The following is an 18,777-nucleotide window of genomic DNA, read 5'->3' as shown; positions in this document are numbered from 1 at the left end:
ATGGAGGACACAGGAACTGTTTATGGAGGACACAGGGACTGTTTATGGAGGACACAGGAACTGTTTATGGAGGACACAGGGACTGTTTATGGAGGACACAGGAACTATTTATGGAGGACACAGGGACTGTTTATGGAGGACACAGGGACTGTTTATGGAGGACACAGGGACTGTTTATGGAGGACACAGGGACTGTTTATGGAGGACACAGGAACTGTTTATGGAGGACACAGGGACTGTTTATGGAGGACACAGGAACTGTTTATGGAGGACACAGGGACTGTTTATGGAGGACACAGGGACTGTTTATGGAGGACACAGGAACTGTTTATGGAGGACACAGGGACTGTTTATGGAGGACACAGGGACTGTTTATGGAGGACACAGGGACTGTTTATGGAGGACACAGGAACTGTTTACCCTCAAGACATTTGGAGTGGATTATACAGTTTGACCAGGAAATAGAGTCAGTACATCTTCATGCAGCCATATATATTTACCATAGTTAAAAAAATCTTACTTTGAAGACCTGAAACAAGTATATTCTGTTTAAAATAAGAATTTTATCATCATTCTGTAATCCTTAGATAAAATTGTCTTATTTTAAGAAAACTTGATAAGTGTAATTTTCTTCCTGCACTTACAGATAATTTTACTTGAAATAAGACATTTGAACCCAATAATGAGTTGAATTTTCTTATTTTTGTGCAGGCCTTTTGTACAGTGTGGGCAGGTGTCTTCAGACTGTTCAGCATAAACACTGAACTGTGTTATCACACCTGTTCACCACATGCCTGTATCACAAAACAATATAAAAATAAATAAATAAATAAATAGTGTAGACCAATTAATCACGCTGTAAAACTGTTTATACTCTCACTACTCCTAAAAGATCACTGACCTGCCTCATCTTTCTGAAACAGTTTTAACATGTAAACAAAACTAAATCCCAACGTCCTCAAATGAGTTCTTCATCTGTAGCATTTTTGTAAAAGAACATATGTGAAATGAACACAATGGATGTATAACTGTGTGTGTGAGACCATCGACCAGCAGACAGTATGAACTTCAAAAGTCAAAGGAAGCTGAAGGGCAGATATATCATAACTATGTGTCATTATTCAACACTTGTAAAAGTCAGTGCATAACCGGACTTAATTCTGTGACCTCATTATCACTATAAATCAGATGATGACACCCAACTGAGGCCCACAAAGTTCATTTCTGCTACAAACTTCCCCTCTCTGTGTCTCACACACTGTAATCACATTCACAATACATCTATCAAAGGGAGGACTGTGGAAAGGTTAGCATTTTTGGCTAGATCTGAAACTGCAGCAGAGTGCTTGAAATTACTCTTAAACTAGGATAAAGGTCAGGTGTTGTAATATAAATATTTATTTTTGGTCTACTACTGTCTACTAGTTCCTCAAATGAACAAATCATGGGCAGAACAGAGTGACCTTTAGAACACCTGTGGTTTAAATGAGCTATTTGAAGCATTTCCAAATGAAAACATCTTCATTGCATGAATAAATATTAGCTCTGATGTTATTTCAAAAATGGCCCCAGATTGTGTTGCTGAGGTATTCACAGTGGTTATGATGCTACACACTAGTCCTGCATTCGAATGTTTCGTTGTACTGTATTTAGCTTTGGCTGTAAAACACACTGGGTGGGGCATTTTTTCAATAAGCTTAAAGTCACAACATTTATTTCCAGGAAGTGGCTGATATGGAGAACACATACCAGTGTCTGCAAAAGGACCAAAACAGGCTCTGAACACAAGAGCAATAGAAGCCAGTGTCTACCACAGCAGACGACCCCCCAGGAGTACAGACAGAGGAAACGTGGGGTGTGAAGGTAACAGTGGTGTTGGGGGGTGGGGGGGTGGTACTGGGGACACACTGCAAAAATCTAAATCTGACCAAGTGTATTTTTCTCATTTCTTGTCTAAATATCTCATAACACTTAAAATAAGACATTATCACCTAAAGAGGAGTTTTTCAGTGAGATATAAGAACTGATTTATAGAGAGTAGATCTGGAAAAACTGATTTCAACAAATCTGACCAAGATCATTGTCACTTGTTCCATTGGCAGATTTTATTTTATTTATTTTTTTTTTTTCTTCTTAATTCAAGATTTTTTTGTGGTTAATTCAAAATTTTTACTCAAATTAAGAAAAAACATCTTGAATTAAAGAAAAAAAAAAAAAAATCTTGAATTAAGCAAAAAAAATAAAATCTTGAATTAAGCGAGGAAAATCTTCCAATGGAACAAGTGAAAATGATCTTGGTCAGATTTCTTGAAATTAGATTTTCCAGATCTGTTGTCTCAAAATCAGTTCTTAAATCTTGCTGAAATGTTCCTCTTTAGGTGATTATGTCTGATTTTAAAAGTGATGAAATATTTGGACTAGAAATGAGGAAAAATACACTTAGTAAGATTTTGATTTTTGCAGTGTCCCCAGTCCCCCCCCCCCCCCCCCCCCCCATACACACTATATTACTCTTTAGGTGATAATGTCTTATTCCCTTCGCCAAGGATGGCGGAGGTTAGGTTTTCATCAGGGTTTGTCTGTTCCAAACTAGTGATTTCACTGTCAAAACATGGCAGCCACCTTATGAAACATTTATAATGAAAACACAAGACAAATGAAATCATCATCCATATTTAACAATAGTTCCCACCAATAGAGTCTAAACTGGTAAGATGTGTGAGTGTGGATTATTCTGATCCTAATTATACCTTCTAATTGCCCCCAGTGATTATGTCCTTGATCAAGCACAAGTTACCCCTGGCTGACTTCAAAAACATACAGAAACCTATCATGGAGACACTCTTTTGAACGAATGGCTCCTAAATATCTGGCCCCCGTCATAGAGCCTTGAATCCCAGCTCTACTGTGTCATTTCTTGTCTCACTTTGCTCCTTACTTTAACCTCAGACTCTGAAATGCAATCTAATTGGTCTTGTACTATGGATCTAAAATATTTACCATGTCATGAAAGCTCTCTGTCTCAACACCATAGGAAATTCTTCAGCCCCGACCAATAAATAAACTGTTGATGCTGTGATTACCTTGACCCTCACTGAGCTGTCTGTGCTGCTGTCATAACTTTCACTTCCTGTTCACATCTGCCTCATGGGGTGTAAGCTGCTTCAGATTTGTTGTCCTATCACTGGACTTATTCACTGTTCTACAGTGTTTACAGATGACCAACATTTGTCCAACTGTCCTTGTGTCGTACAGACTAATTCATGGTCCACTGAAGTTGTTCAGGTCTGCATACCAATGTAGTCAGATCTTTAAAGCGGCTTTAATTTGCATCAGTGAATCTTTACACCCCAATAACAATAATACATTCAGATGTGGTGCTGACTGGATGATTGGATTACTCCACTCTGCTGTGATTTGATGTTTCTCCACAGGCTAATGATCATCATGGTGAAGTGTACTATTGCACTGAGATACGCACCAATACTGACAGGGCACTAATATGCTACCTGCAATTAGCATTTAGTTTTAATTGTATATTGTCTAACCTGCATATCGACCTGCTTCAGCATATTAATGATGAACCTGATATGGAGTAAAGAAGGTGTCAAAATATTCAAGTCCATCAGACAGATCTGTGTTCATATTAGTCTGTAGTTGAGCAAAAAAAAATCTGTGTAAACTGTTGAATGAGTTCAGTCGTACATTAAATGTATTGTGTGTATTTGATCAGAATATGAATGAATAAGTTTAGACAGAATTACAAACAGGAAATCCAACTGTACGATTGTTCTTTCTCCATCACGAATACGAATTCACCAACGTGACTCTACTGTCCAAAATCCGACCCCACTTCACAGACATTATTTCTGGAGCAGTGGATCCATGGATTCACAGACTGACTGAGTTCAGGTTCCTTCTCCATGGTCAGAACAGTGGACTAATGGTTGGATTGGACCTGGTTTGGTTCTGACTTGGTTATCCATCTGGGACAGTGATCCTGCCTGATCTGGACCTGATCTGGACTTGATCTGGAACCTGATCTGGAACCTGATCTGGAACCTGATCTGGACCTGATATGGAACCTGATCTGGAACCTGAACTCATGGTCAGTCTGCGAATCCATGGATCCTCTGTTCCAGAAATAATGTCTGTGAAGTGGGGACGGATTTTCCACAGTAGAGTCACGTTGGTGAATTTGTATTTGTGATGGAGAAAGAACAATGGTACAGTTGGATTTCCTGTTTGTAATTCTGTCTAAACTTATTCATTCATATTCTGATCAAATACACACAATACATTTAATGTACGACTGAACTCATTCAACAGTTTACACATTAATGTTTTGCACAACTATATTTATTTTTGCTCGTCTACAGACTAATATGCACACAGATCTGTCTGATGCACATGAATATTTGGACACCTTTCTTACCCCATAGGCCCTGCCGCTACTTTGTGGTAAAATGCTGCTCTGTTGTCTGATAGTGGCATTTTATTTATGATTTCATAAATTGCTAATTTAACCTTTATACAGAACAGCATCACTTCCAAATGTGTAGATTCATTTTCATACAAACAAGCTGTAAGAACATGAATGTGCAGCAGAATATTTGCATTATTCCCCACTTTAGAGTTTCATACTCTCAGTTTCATAAATTATAATGCATTGCAACACAAGGAGAGAAGCACTGTGGGTATTTGGGGAGGTACCTTGGTTCAAAAGTACATGCTTTGACGACTTCAATATAAGTTCTTTCCCGCATTCCTTTCATATAGTCACCTCCCTCCCTCCTCTCTTTCTCCTTCTGTTTAATGCACAAATCCGCTCTTCAGCCTTACCTTTATAGTTGATCTTGAAACCTATGGAGCCGACACTCTCGTCTGACTGGAGATGAAGCCACATCTGGTGTGTCATACTGACGATCAGGTCAGGAACGAAGCTACCTGACAGACTGAAACACAAAAGAAGCAAACACATACAACGGTTTTAACATCACTGACACCATAACAACCATTAACCCATACAGTGGTACTTTTGTGCTAGTTCCCACATTCATTTTTCTAACCTTTTCCTAAGTTATTTACCACCCTTTATTGTAAGATTATCCTGTTCAGTTTGACTTTTTTCAGTGTAAATCATGTATTTTCCTCTAATGAATTCACTGATCATGTAGGTGTTCATTAAAGCTCACTGCAAATTATTTGGTTCTTACAAAGATTAAAAAAAAAAAAAAAAAACTTAAATGTAGAAGTGTTAGATCATTGATCTTGTTTTAAGAGTTAATTTCTGATTTCAACAAATCTTGTGAAATTCCCTTGCTGCATGGACACATATTTCACTTGTTTTGAGGACCTTTTTCCTTAGATTTAGCATTTTTATCATGTTTTTAGACACCCCTTTTTGCAGTGCTCACAGTAAATTCAAAGGTCATTATATCAGAAACAGAGAAAACTGAATAAACAGTATCTTTTTCAGTCTAATATGTCATTAACTGAACATAAACCCAGAGTGTCCATCCACTGTCATCGATCCAACTCCATGATTCCCCGATTCACTTACTGGTGAGTCAGTGTTGGAGAAGATGATGGTGATTCCACGGTAACTACGGAGCTTCTGAACCAAGGTTATAATCGTTAACGAAAACGAACGAAATGATGAAAACTAAACTTGAAAAAACATTTTCGTTAACTGAAATAAATAAGAACTATAATTAAAAGAAAAAAACGATAACTAACTGAAACTGTATTGTGAGCTTACAAAACTAACTAAAACGTATAAAAATTATGGATAAAATTACCTTTGTTTTCATCTTTGTCAATGTCGGATTGATATCAAATTGATTTATTTCACTCCAGCAATTTGAGCTGGTCCCCACTCTACCCTGGAGCATACAGACTAAAGCTGGGACAAAGTAGAAGAGTCCTGTATGGGATTAACTTTAGTAATGCGTGGGGTTGTTTTTTTTTTTTTTTTTTTGCTCACTGTGTGTGTGTGAGTGACAGAGACAGAGTGGAGCTAAAGGACAGTATCAGACAGGACTAGCATCCAGGTAAAAACTGAAGCGTTTATCACCATGAAAAGGCCTTCCAAGGCCTTAACTGCACAGTTTAGAAGAGGAGAAAAGAGGAGGATGAAAACTAATCCAATTACAGAGGTATGGAACCTGTTATAATGTTAAAAAACATTTGATGTTACTAGTTACAGCTAGCTGAACTGAAATGAAGTAAAGTTGGCTAATAATGGAACTGAAGATGATTAAGATATGAGATATCTGCTAAGGTGTGTGGGTTACTGCTGATGGACTGGGTTACATATGTTTATAAGTGGTTTATATATGTTTCTATATGTTTTATATATGTTTGTATGCAGTTTACTGCTGGTTAGCTGGTTTATATATGTTTGTATGTGGTTTACTGCTGGTTAGCTGGTTTATATATGTTTGTATACGGTTTACTGCTGGTTAGCTGGTTTATATATATTTGTATGCGGTTTACTACTGGTTAGCTGGTTTATATATGTTTCTATTTGGTTCACTGCTGGTTAGCTGGTTTATATATGTTTGTATGCGGTTTACTGCTGGTTAGCTGGTTTATATATGTTTGTATGCGGTTTACTGCTGGTTAGCTGGTTTATATATATTTGTATGCGGTTTACTACTGGTTAGCTGGTTTATATATGTTTCTATTTGGTTCACTGCTGGTTAGCTGGTTTATATATGTTTGTACGCGGTTTATTGCCAGTTAGCTGGTTTATATATGTTTCTATTTGGTTCAAAGCTGGTTAGCTGGTTTATATATGTGTCTATCTGGTTTAACTGCTGGTTAGCTGGTTTATATATGTGTCTGTCTGGTTTACTGCTGGCTGCTTTGTGCATCTCCTCTCACACTTTGCACATCTTTGCATTGTTTTCACATAAGTGACACTGTGCATGGATCACACACCCCCAACCTGCTATCGGGAATTTATACATTGTACTGTACATGTGTTTGTGTCTCTGCTCAGTCAATGAGCTGCCCTAACCCGACCCCCAAATAAAGTGTCCAGGGTAACCCATATCTGCGCCTCACTAATTTCTTTAAATAGGATGGTGAGGAAGATAAAATATATGAAATAACTAAAACTAATACCAAAACTAAACTAAACTAAACTAAAACTAAGCATTCAGGAAAAAAAAAAAATCATAAAAACTAGTGAACCTGCTCTAAAAACTAATTAAAACAAACTGAATTAGAAAAAAAAGTCAAAACTAATTAAAACTAAACTATAATTAAAAATCCAAAACTATTATGACCTTGTTCTGAACGTTCAAATGGGTCATATATGATGACCAGAAAAAGATGAAGAACTGTATTTTACAGCAATTATTGACATGGATTGATAGAATTAGTGGATCAACAGGTATTAAACAGTTTAGATCAGTAGATGGTTTAGGTTAAAAGTGGACGTTTGGGTCTTTAAGGGTTAAAGGTGGACGTTTGGGTCTTTAAGGGTTAAAAGCAGATGTTTGGGTCTTTAGGGGTTAAAGGTGGACGTTTAACCCCTACTAACCCCATCAGTAGTCTGATGAAGGGCCTTGGCCCGAAACGTCACGATTAAATGGTTTGGGAGCTCACTGGTTGTGCGGACCTTCCTTTATTTTTTCTCACGTTCTACTTTTTTGGGATCCGGCACACCTCTAATTTTGGATGTGCGTGTCGTTCACCTTTTTTCATTCTTTAAGGGTTAAAAGCAGATGTTTGGGTCTTTAGGGGTTAAAGGTGGACGTTTGGGTCTTTAGGAGTTACAGACGAACATTTGGGTCTTTAGGGGTTAAAGGTGGACGTTTGGGTCTTTAGGAGTTACAGACGAACATTTGGGTCTTTAACGGTTAAAGGCGGACATTTGGATCTTTAAGGGTTAAGGGTGGACGTTTGGGTCATTAAGGGTTGAAGGTGGACGTTTGGGTCTTTATGGGTTAAAGGCGAACGTTTGGGTCTTTAAGGGTTAAAGGCGGACGTTTGGGTCTTTAAGGGTTACAGGTGGACGTTTGGGTCTTTAAGGGTTAAAAGTGGACGTTTGGGTCTTTAAAGGTTAAAGTGGACATTTGGGTCTTTATGGGTTAAAGTGGACATTTGGGTCTTTAAGGGTTAAAAGTGGATGTTTGGATCTTTATGGGTTAAAGGTGAACACTTGGGTCTTTAAGGGTTAAAGGTGGATGTTTGGGTCTTTATGGGTTAAAGGTGGACATTTGGATCTTTAAGGGTTAAGGGTGGACATTTGGATCTTTAAGGGTTAAAGTGAACATTTGGGTCTTTAAGGGTTAAAAGCGGACGTTTGGGTCTTTAAGGGTTAAAGCTGGATGTTTGGGTCTTTAAGGGTTAAAGGTGGACGTTTGGGTCCTTATGGGTTAAAGGTGGACATTTAGATCTTTAAGGGTTAAAGGTGGACGTTTGGGTCTTTAAGGGTTGAAGGTGGATGTTTGGGTCTTTATGGGTTAAAGGCGAACGTTTGGGTCTTTAAGGGTTAAAGGCGGACGTTTGGGTCTTTAAGGGTTAAAGGTGGACATTTGGGTCTTTAAGGGTTAAAGTGGACATGTGGGTCTTTAAGGGTTAAAGGTGGATGTTTGGGTCTTTAAGGGTTAAAGTGGTTGTTTAAGTCTTTAATGGTTAAAAAATAAAACATAGTGTTCTTCCTTACAGTTGTATTTACATAAACATATTTGCTAAGTGTGCATAATTTGCTGGAATATACTGAGCTGCAGCTGAATGCTTTGGTTTGAGTTAGAAAACTCCACAGTACATATGCATTGCTGTGCAGCTCCTGCCTCCTTCATGGCATGGATGTTAGCAGTGACAGCCTGCAAACTGAATCCAAAGCAGACACTTTGTAAAGGTTGCACATTTGTTCTTCTTTTGGCCACTGCAGAACGTTTTCAAAATGTAAGAACAGTTCATCTCTCCAAGTGGCACACACATAATATAGCCTGTGGTTTTACGATATATCTAATTGCAACAAAGAACTGGGGAGGTTTCACAGTGTGTTGATGTCTGACAGTTAACACCGGGACCAGAATGAAAATGGCCAAAGTACTCATTAAAGCATACACAGCGGTCATTCTGAACCTTTATATTTAATGATGAACATGTTTTACTGTGTAATAAAGTGTGTGACAGCGCCACCTCATGGGGTTCACTGGAGGATTTTTCATCACATTTTAACCCATACAGACCCAGTGATACTTTTGTTTCAGTTCCCAAATGAATTCATCTCTCTATTTAACTTTTATGAAGTGGTTTTTCACCATTCATTCTAATATTATCCTTTGTATTTGGCATTTTTTCCACTGTAAATCGTTTATTTTTCCCTAAATTTAATTCACTGATCATGTAGATGTTCATGAAAACTCGGAGTAAATTCAAAGGTTATTATTTTTACAACAAAGAAAACTGAATAAACAGTGTCTTTTTCAGTCCAATCTGTCATTAACTGAACATAAACCCAGTGTGTCCATCCACTGTCATTGATCCAACTCCATGGGTTTTACTGGGGAATCAGTGTTTCCATTTTTTATCCATTTTGTTTATTTTTATTTTTATCTTATATGTTTTTGTTCATTTTGCTCATTATTTTATTCATTTTTGTTCATTTTGTTGAATTTTTGTCATGTCGACTCCCAGACAGTGTCTGGATTTTGTCTGTCTTTTCTGTTTTGTCTGTCATTTCCTGTTTTATTTTGTTAAGTTTCCCTCGTGTGTCGTGTCTGGTGTTTTTACCTCCCCTCCTTGATATTTTCACCTGTGCCTGATTACCTGCCTCCGCCCTGATGTGTTCCACCTGTGTCTAATTGTCTTCCCGCCCTCTTGTGTATTTAAACCCTGTGTCTTGCCCTCTGTCTTTGCCAGTTTGTTTGCTACACTCGTGTGCTTACTTACCAGTGTTCCTTGGATCCTGGCTGTCCGTTTTGACCCGTTTTTGCCTATCGACCACCGATTCTGCCTGTTCCTTTTTCGCCTGCTTGTCTGTTGTGACCTGGGTTGTTTACCTGACTTCTGATCCTGCCTACTCCCTGTGATACCTCAGCCTCCATCGTTTACCTGTGTGTTCGACCCTTCGCCTGGATTACTGACCGTGAGTTAAGCCTGCTCCTCATGTCCCGTTGCCTTCTGTTTAGCCTACCTGTGTATGACCTGGTCTGTTTGTTGACATCCCTTCGTTTTGCCATAGTCGGATTGCTGTCGGGATTACTTCGGCTCGGCTGCGCTGACCATCCACTGACCCTGCTGACAGCCCGCACAACAGGTCCAGAAGCCAACGCCTTCACAGACGTGTTAATTATTCTATGTTGTGCTTTATTCCCTGTGATTGTGTTAAATAAACACTCTCAACCTTACGTCAGTTTCCTGGTCTTGCATTTGGGTTCTGGCTTTGTACTCGGTCCGTCACAATTTTTGAATTTAGTTTGTTTGTGGTTTATTGTGCTCATGTTACTTATTTTGTTTATTTTTCCATTCATTTTTGTTTATTTTATTCATTATTTTGGCTGTTTTTGTTAATTTGGTTGATTATGTTATTCTTTCGTACTTAATTTTAGTCTATATTTTGCTTCTTTTCACGCTATTTATTATTCTGTACATTTATTGTAATTATTTTTGTTCATTTTATTTGATCTATACATAAACCCAGTGTGTCCATCCACTGTCATTGATCCAACTCCATGGGTTTTACTGGTGAATCAATGATGGAGAAGATGACGGTGTTTCCATGGTAACTATGGAGCCTCTGAACATCCAAATATCATCATATCTGATGACCATAATAAGATGAACTGCATTTTACACCGAATATTGACTTGGATTGATAGGATTAATGGATCAACAGGTATTAAACAGCTTAAATTAGTAGATTGTTTAGGTTAAAGGTGGACGTTTGGGTCTTAAAGGGTTAAATACTTACACTTGCAGTATGGTTGTCGGATCTCCCACCTCACCACCATCTCCAATAGTCAGAGTGTCGTATGCAATCTCCAGGTCAAATTCTTCAAAGTTGATCTGGATTACCTACAGGTCAAACACATGCACACGTCAGTGTGATGAGTAAAAACATTCCAAACCAACTTCAGCTTCATCCCAGTAACGTTCATAAGGAACAGTAAAAGTTTACCTCTGGGTTTGTATGCATTTTTCAAGGTCAAATTCAAGCACATTTAAGGGTTTCATCACAACATCTTATCACTATATCTACAAGAATACATATACTAATGATTATTTGATTCACTTTTATCACAATGATGTATGCTGTATTCTGCTACAAACATCTAAAATTATGTTTTAAAATGGCAAAATGTTTAGAAATTAAGTGTGATGTTCAGGCAACACTGGAACTGTGCCAAAGACAAAGATCCAAATGTACCTGGAGTTGACCTGAGAACACCTGGAATTTACTTTATGACAAAGTTTTAGTTTTCAAAATGTATCACCTCTGTGTAAGCATCTTTGTGATGTGATTAATTTATTTTTAATATTAATTCAAGCCAAAGTTGGAATTGCAGACACTTTCAAGCACTGAAACTAAAATCCAAGCATTTTTCAGACCTTGAAAAACACAGCATTGAAATTGAAGCATTTTCAAGGATTTTAAGCCCCCTGTTACCTCCAAATGAAAGATGATTCTAAAACAGAAATACAGACAGTTCTCCGTGGGGACGAGGGCAGAGTTATTCAAATTATATTTAAAGGGATCATATTTATCTAAACCCACTATTACTGGTAACTTCATTCATCTGTGGATAGTAATGTTGTTCATCACAGCTAATTTGAATGACAATAAAGGATCTTGAGTCTTGAATCTTTATTAGTTTGATCAATTTTCTTTGTAAAAGACTTTGTCTTACATATAAAACTACTCTATAAATAAATATTTCTATGATTAGTGAATGAATCTAGGTCATTGTTCATCCTAAGTTGTAGTTTAAGTCTGGTTTTGTTCTTGTGTTTGGGTTCACCGTGTGCTTGTGTCAGTTTTAGCATGACATGAGATGTTTTCAAGAATCCATCCATCAATAATAATAATTATAAATATGCATTATCACAAGGTTTTAACAGAGTAATTGTTAATTTTGACATTTATTACATGTGCTAATGAATGTTGCTTGTGAAATGATGGAGTTTTAAAACACATGCTTCAGCTGTAACCATATTCAACACTTTTTTTTTTTTTCATTGAAAGATAAAGAGACCAAAGGTGAAATCAAACTTGTTGGACTTCATTAATACATGGTGTGGTGTGCTCTGATTTCATTCAAAGTAGTAAAAGAAGAAGAAGGAAGAGTGTCTGTCACTACTGTTGAAGCTGTGAGAATCAGCCTGAACTTCAAACCTCTGATCAGGAATTATTAAACCAACACTTTCTGTTTCATCTCAGACCACAGAGAAACACATTTTGGCAAAGCAAAAATTCAGAGAGGGGATTGGAGTATGGAGGTAAAGAAAAGAAAGAAAGGAGGAGAGATAAGAAGAAGGAAGACAGAGACTGATGGAAGAGAGGAGGAGGAAACGGAGGAACGGGGGGGGTGTAATAATGAGCAGAGCTTTGATGCTAGCAATGTATGGAGTTAAAATATTTCAAACTAGAATTCCAACTTGACCCTCGGGGGAAGGCTGAAGTCTCCCTCTGCCTCCCCTTCATCACACCCCTCCGTTTCTTCTTGTGAGGAATTTTCAGATTTCCAGATTCAATATTCAGCCAAAGGACTTCAAAAAGATTCAAAAACAGAATCCAGGTCTGAGCCTCCTCTGTCATGGTGTGTTAAAATGGAGCATAGCTACTGTGTGTGCATATCAATATCCTCTTACGCAAGAACAGCTGTTTTTTACCCTCAAATATTCAGCTGGAGTCAGACATTATAAATGTGGTTGTTTTTCCTTTTCTTTTTCAGATCTGCCAATCGAATATCTTTGGATGTCGAATCACTGGTGCAAATGTTCAAGTATAAACAACGTATCCTTACGATGACTTCCACCACTGCACCTCTGAAGCAGCAATGCAAAAAACACGCTCAGGAAAACAAGTCATTAGGCTCTTTTCCATTGACCCTCAAACTGTGTGAATAGAACTTGTTCATATAAATTTGTCGAATGGAAAAACAACAATTTTGCCAAAACTCTCATTTTACTCTGAATAGTTGTTGTTGGTAGATGTGTTTTTTCGTAGTTAAATATGTATATGACACAAAACTGTAATGGAAAGACCTTTTAGTCCAACTAGAGTCACATGATCCAGACAAACAAATGCTGATGGATGTTAGAACAAGAGAAGAAGAAAAGTTGAACCCAAACGTGTGGGTATGTGTGGACACACCAGGAAACCCAATCATTTTAGAATTTAGTAGGAGATAGAGGGTTAATAAGCATTCTAGATTCAAAACACCACAAATGTATGTTCATGTTTATGGAATGACTTCTACTGACATCTACCAGAAGAAAGAAACTAATCAGCACATTTGGGATTGAATGGAAAAACCAACATTACACTTCTATTTTGAACACATTTAGGAAATATAGGGAAAGCTTAGCACAGATGGACGACGGAAAAGAGACTAGTGTACTTTTCACTTATCTGCAGTTTTATTTTTATATGTTGACACCAGACTTGAACCTCTTTGTCCTGTGTTTAACTATTATTTATTTGTTGCACACACACACGCGTGCGCAGAAACACACAGTTCACTTGTAGATGCAGATCCAACATGTACTTTAGTCTGTCATCATATCTGTTGGGCATATTGCACCACCACCACAGCCAATTAACATGAAGTAAGCTGAGAAGCACCAGCACAGTCATCACCTGAAGTGCCCAGAAAGGAGTTAAATGGGGGATGGGGGTTAGGGGGGCATGCAGATGAAGCAGTGATCCTCCCTTTGGTTCTAGTGCTGACTCAGTCTTATTGGCATGTAAGGCTCCAGATTGGATTAAAGTATTAGCTACAAACCTGCTAAATGACACAGACGCATCAGCACTGACACACACACACACACACACACGCACACACACACACGCACGCACGCGCGCACACACACACACACACACACACAAACACACACACGCACGCGTGTGCACGCACGCACACACACAGTTTTAAAAATACACACAAGCAAAGTGCTGTAGAGATTAATGTGTCCATTTGTGTAATTACCCAGCCACCATATTCACACTTACCACTATGTTTCTGTATGTAATCCAAAGGCACTTTTTACACAGAACAATTAGATCACAACAATTAATAATTATATAACACACACACATACTATATATATACAGGGTGGGGAAGCAAAATGTACAATATTTTGAGGCAGGGATTGAAAGACAGTGTATGACCAATTAGTTTATTGAAAGTCATGAGAATTTATTTGCTACAAGAAAATTTACATAATAGAAATTGTTTTTATTCTATGTGTCCTCCTTCTTTCTCAATAACTGCCTTCACATGCTTCCTGAAACTTGCGCAAGTGTTCCTCAAATATTCGGGTGACAACTTCTCCCATTCTTCTTTAATAGTATCTTTAAGAAAGTCGATATTGCTGTGTGATGTTCTATTGGTAGCATGTTCTAAAACGCCCCAAATAGCAGAATCCAGAGGGTTTAGATCTGGGCTAGAAGGCGGCCATAAACATGATTCCCAAAAATTGCTAAAGTTGGATTTGTTGCTGTTGTCAACAAGTGTTTTGGTGTTCTTGTGTAAGAGTTTAACTTCAAATCATATTTTACTGCATTTCTAACAGTCTTGTTGTCTGCCTCAAGTTCAGTTGCCATTTTTCTCATGGATTTGGTTGGATCCTTTAGGATTTTGGATTTGAGAGCTTTAATAAAAGCTTCGGTACGTTTTTTGTTGCTTCCTCCACTTCCGGACTTTCTCGTAATAGTTTTGCTCATAGTCATTCTCTTCTTTACATTATAAACAGTCTTTATGGACACTCCAACTATTTTTGAAATCTCCTTTGGTGTGACGAGTGCATTCAGCAAATCACACACTCTTTGACGTTTGCTTTCCTGATTACTCATATGGGAAAAAGTTTCTGAAAAGGTATGGATAATAGTGTTAGGTATGATTATGACATCAATATATGTTTGGTTTCAAAACAACTGACATAGTGCCTGCTGAGAAAAAAACAACTAAATGTTCATTGTAAATTTTGCTTCCCCACTCTGTATGTGTGTGTGTGTGTGTGTGTATATATATATATATATATATATATATATATATATATATATATATATATATATATATATGGAGAGAGAGAGAGAGAGAGGTGTGTGTGTGTGTGTACACACACACACACACACACACACACACACACACACAGTACTGTGCCAAAGTTTGGGGCAGCCTTTAGATTAGTTGTTTTTGCAGCTTTGAAATGAACATGCATATTTATTTCATATATATTTTATAGAAGCTGTTTTTGTCACTGTTGTACATACTACAGTAAAGTAAGTACAGCCGTAAAAAACAAAGTTTCAGCTTCTCTAAACCAAAGTGGTCATATTTGGTGTGACTTTCCTTTTACATTTAACATGTCTTTAATCCATGTGTAAGTACCTCATTTTTCAGACAGGGGCAGTTGTTTACCTGCTTAACTTGTTTGGGCTACTTCCTGAGAAGGTGTCAGACAATAGGGGGCGCAAGACCTCCTGAGCAGAAAATAAGACCTGTCACATCAACATCATGTGATGTTTCCGACCAAGGCTACAGCAAGTAGTTTAAACTAGTCAAGGAGGTAAACATCTGCCTCTGTCTGATAAATGAACTGCTTACACAGTTATACCTTGAAGACAGCATGTACCTTCACCACATGTCTTTAATCCTTTTGTTCACTTTGTGATGTTTTTATCCAACACATTCCAGATGTTTCTGACAGTTTTTGCTGCTTCTTGTCATGGGGTCAGACGTCACACTAAATATTGACTAAAGTCAATATCAATTTAACCTTCAACCCATTTAGCTCTGTTTGTTCATTCATAATGTTGATTTACACTGGCTCTGCCCCCTTGAACCCCCACTGGACCTCCTACCACACAATTCTCCTGCGTCCTTCCCCCGATCTGCTACTAAGATATTATCAAAACTGTGTTCAAAATTTTGTGTTTTTTCAAATATACATAATATGTCAAAGGAAATAAATGACACACTTTTCTCCCCAAATGAATAAATCTGTCAGTATTATGGGTAGAATGAAGAAGTATTAGGATATATTCACACATATAGTAGTGTCCGGCTGGTCGTCTAAGGATGACCCCAGTTATTCACCAGGTGACTTCATGAACAGAACTCTAAACAGTTACTGTTGGCCGTAACCACGGCAACAACAGGACAAAAAGAATAGATAGAAAAAACTGAACTCAGCACAGTTCCCTCATTCACTCACTCACACACACACACACACACACACACACACACACACACACACACACGCACACACACACACACACACCACACACACACACACACACAAATTGGTTCACTGGCTCCGCCCCCATACTGCTCTCATTCATTCACCTATCTGTCAAAGCCACACCCACTCTGTCCTCTATTGTACTATGTCCTGAGGTCATCTGTATCCAGGGGTGCTGCTAGCAATTGTGGGTCCCATGAAAGGTTAATGTTGTGGACCCTTCACAAAATTTGAGCGGGGGAAGGGGGTGTACATGAGGGTGTGGTCCATAACTAACGTAACTAACGTACAGCTCCCGACTTCTACTCCTCTTATTCAGCGGCTCTTACACAAAATTTTCACAACTTCTAACCTGTATCCACTGGACCCCCTGCACTGCTCTATGGACCCCCCACAAATGCTGGACCCCATGAAACTGTCATGTTCACCCCCCCCTTTACGGTGTCGTAGTCTATATCCTTACATCGATGTGGAGAATAAAATTCAGTGAGTGTATCAGTCCTCACACCATAAAATTGTTTTTGTCTGTGCAAAATGTCCAGGGGAAAAAGTGATTTTGTCAAAGATATGATCAAACTTCTGTTAAAAATCTTCTTTTTCAAATATGAATAATATATCAAAGAAAATACTTTACAGAATTAAAGTGAAATGAAGCTACAAGAATATTTCCTCATTCTAACACAGACCTCTGACGTCCTGAAACACAGAACTGAAACAGTGCAGACTTTTAACCAATGAACCCACAAACAGGAGAACGCATTTTGGAATGCATTGGGGTTAACGAATTACTGAGTGAGTCCAGAAATGGTATAATGCATAACATGGACACATTTTGTATTGTGTTGGGGTTAACGATTTACAGAGCGGCCACAGAATCGAGCCCCAGGTATCCAACTATGGACATTTGTTCTTCCATATTTCCATAGAGGTCAGGGCTAAAATGCTACACTTGGTTTTTCCTTATATTTCAATTGTCTATGCAGTACTACTATACATTTGCAATCAAATTTGTTGCATTAACTATTTGGGACATATGATGTCTGGTAGGATTACTTCTACAGGTATGTAAGAACACTCTAGAAAAGACCTCAATGAACAACTACAGGCCAATATCAAATCTTCCTTTTTTAAGGTAAAATCATTGAAAAGGCTGTGTCCCAACAGCTAAATTACTTCTTAACAGTCAACAGCTGCTTTAACGTCTTTCAGTCAGGTTTTAGACCACATCACAGCACTGAGACAGCTCTGCTCAAAGTATTTAATGACATTCGCTTAAACACAGATCATGGCAGATCTTCAGTTTTAGTGTTACTGGACCTCAGTGCTGCATTCAACACAGTTGACCATGATATATTACTTGATCAACTGGAAAATTGGGTGGGACTATCTGGTACAGTTCTTGATTGGTTTGCATCCTACTTAAAGGGCAGGGATTATTTTGTGTCAATAGGTAACTTTAAATCTGAGCAGACCAAAATTACATGTGGAGTCCCCCAAGGCTCCATCCTGGGGCCCCTTCTGTTCAACATCTACATGCTTCCACTGGCTCAGATCATAGAAAAAAACAAAACAGATTACCATAACTATGCAGATGACACACAGCTCTACATTTCAATGTCCCCAGGTGACCATAGCCCCATACAAGCACTGGGTAAATGCATGGAGCAAATATCTGAATGGATGGGCCATAACTTTCTTCAGTTAAACAGAGAAAAAACTGGGGTAGTCGTTTTCGGACCCAAGGAGGAGCGTCTTAAAATCAGCATGCAGCTCCAGTCACTTCAGTTAAAAACCTCAGACCAGGCCAGGAATTTGGGTGTTGTCATGGATTCAGACCTGAATTTTAAAAACCACATACAAACAATTACAAAGTCAGCTTACTATCACCTCAAGAACATTTCTAGGATTAAAGGACTAATGTCGCAGCAGGACCTTGAAAAACTTGTCCATGCATTTATCTTTAGTCGAGTTGACTACTGTAACAGTATCTTCTCTGGTCTGCCTAAAAAGTCTATTTGACGACTGCAACTGATCCAGAATGCTGCTGCTCGAGTCCTCACTAAGACCAAGAGAGTGGACCACATCAGTCCAGTTCTGAGGTCTCTACACTGGCTCCCTGTCTCTCAGCGAATAGACTTCAAAATTCTCTTACTAGCATATAAAGCACTGAATGGTTCAGGCCCAAAATACATCAGAGACCTTCTAGTCCAGTATGAACCATCCAGACCACTCAGGTCATCTGGTGCAGGTCTGCTCTGTGTTCCCAAAGTCAGAACTAAACATGGAGAATCAGCGTTCAGTTTCTATGCTCCATATATCTGGAACAAACTACCAGAAAATATCAGG

The 18,777-nt window shown here is 38.3% G+C and overlaps 1 protein-coding gene across 1 annotated transcript in view; it reads right to left on the bottom strand.

The window, feature by feature from the left end:
- The window catches only part of LOC115428800 (CUB and sushi domain-containing protein 3-like), a 965,368-nt gene that overhangs the window by 298,402 nt on the left and 648,189 nt on the right, over window positions 1-18,777 (bottom strand). The window contains exons 11-12 of the mRNA XM_030148025.1: window positions 10,937-11,040; window positions 4,843-4,955 (exon numbers count right to left, since the gene is read on the bottom strand). Of these exons, the coding sequence (XP_030003885.1) occupies window positions 4,843-4,955; window positions 10,937-11,040 (217 nt within the window). The remainder of the gene's footprint in view (window positions 1-4,842; window positions 4,956-10,936; window positions 11,041-18,777) is intronic.

This window comes from Sphaeramia orbicularis, chromosome 11 (assembly GCF_902148855.1).
Source record: "Sphaeramia orbicularis chromosome 11, fSphaOr1.1, whole genome shotgun sequence".
Classification (NCBI taxonomy): domain Eukaryota; kingdom Metazoa; phylum Chordata; class Actinopteri; order Kurtiformes; family Apogonidae; genus Sphaeramia; species Sphaeramia orbicularis.
Note: the sequence above shows the minus strand (reverse complement) of the source record. Positions and strands in the feature narration are given on the sequence as shown.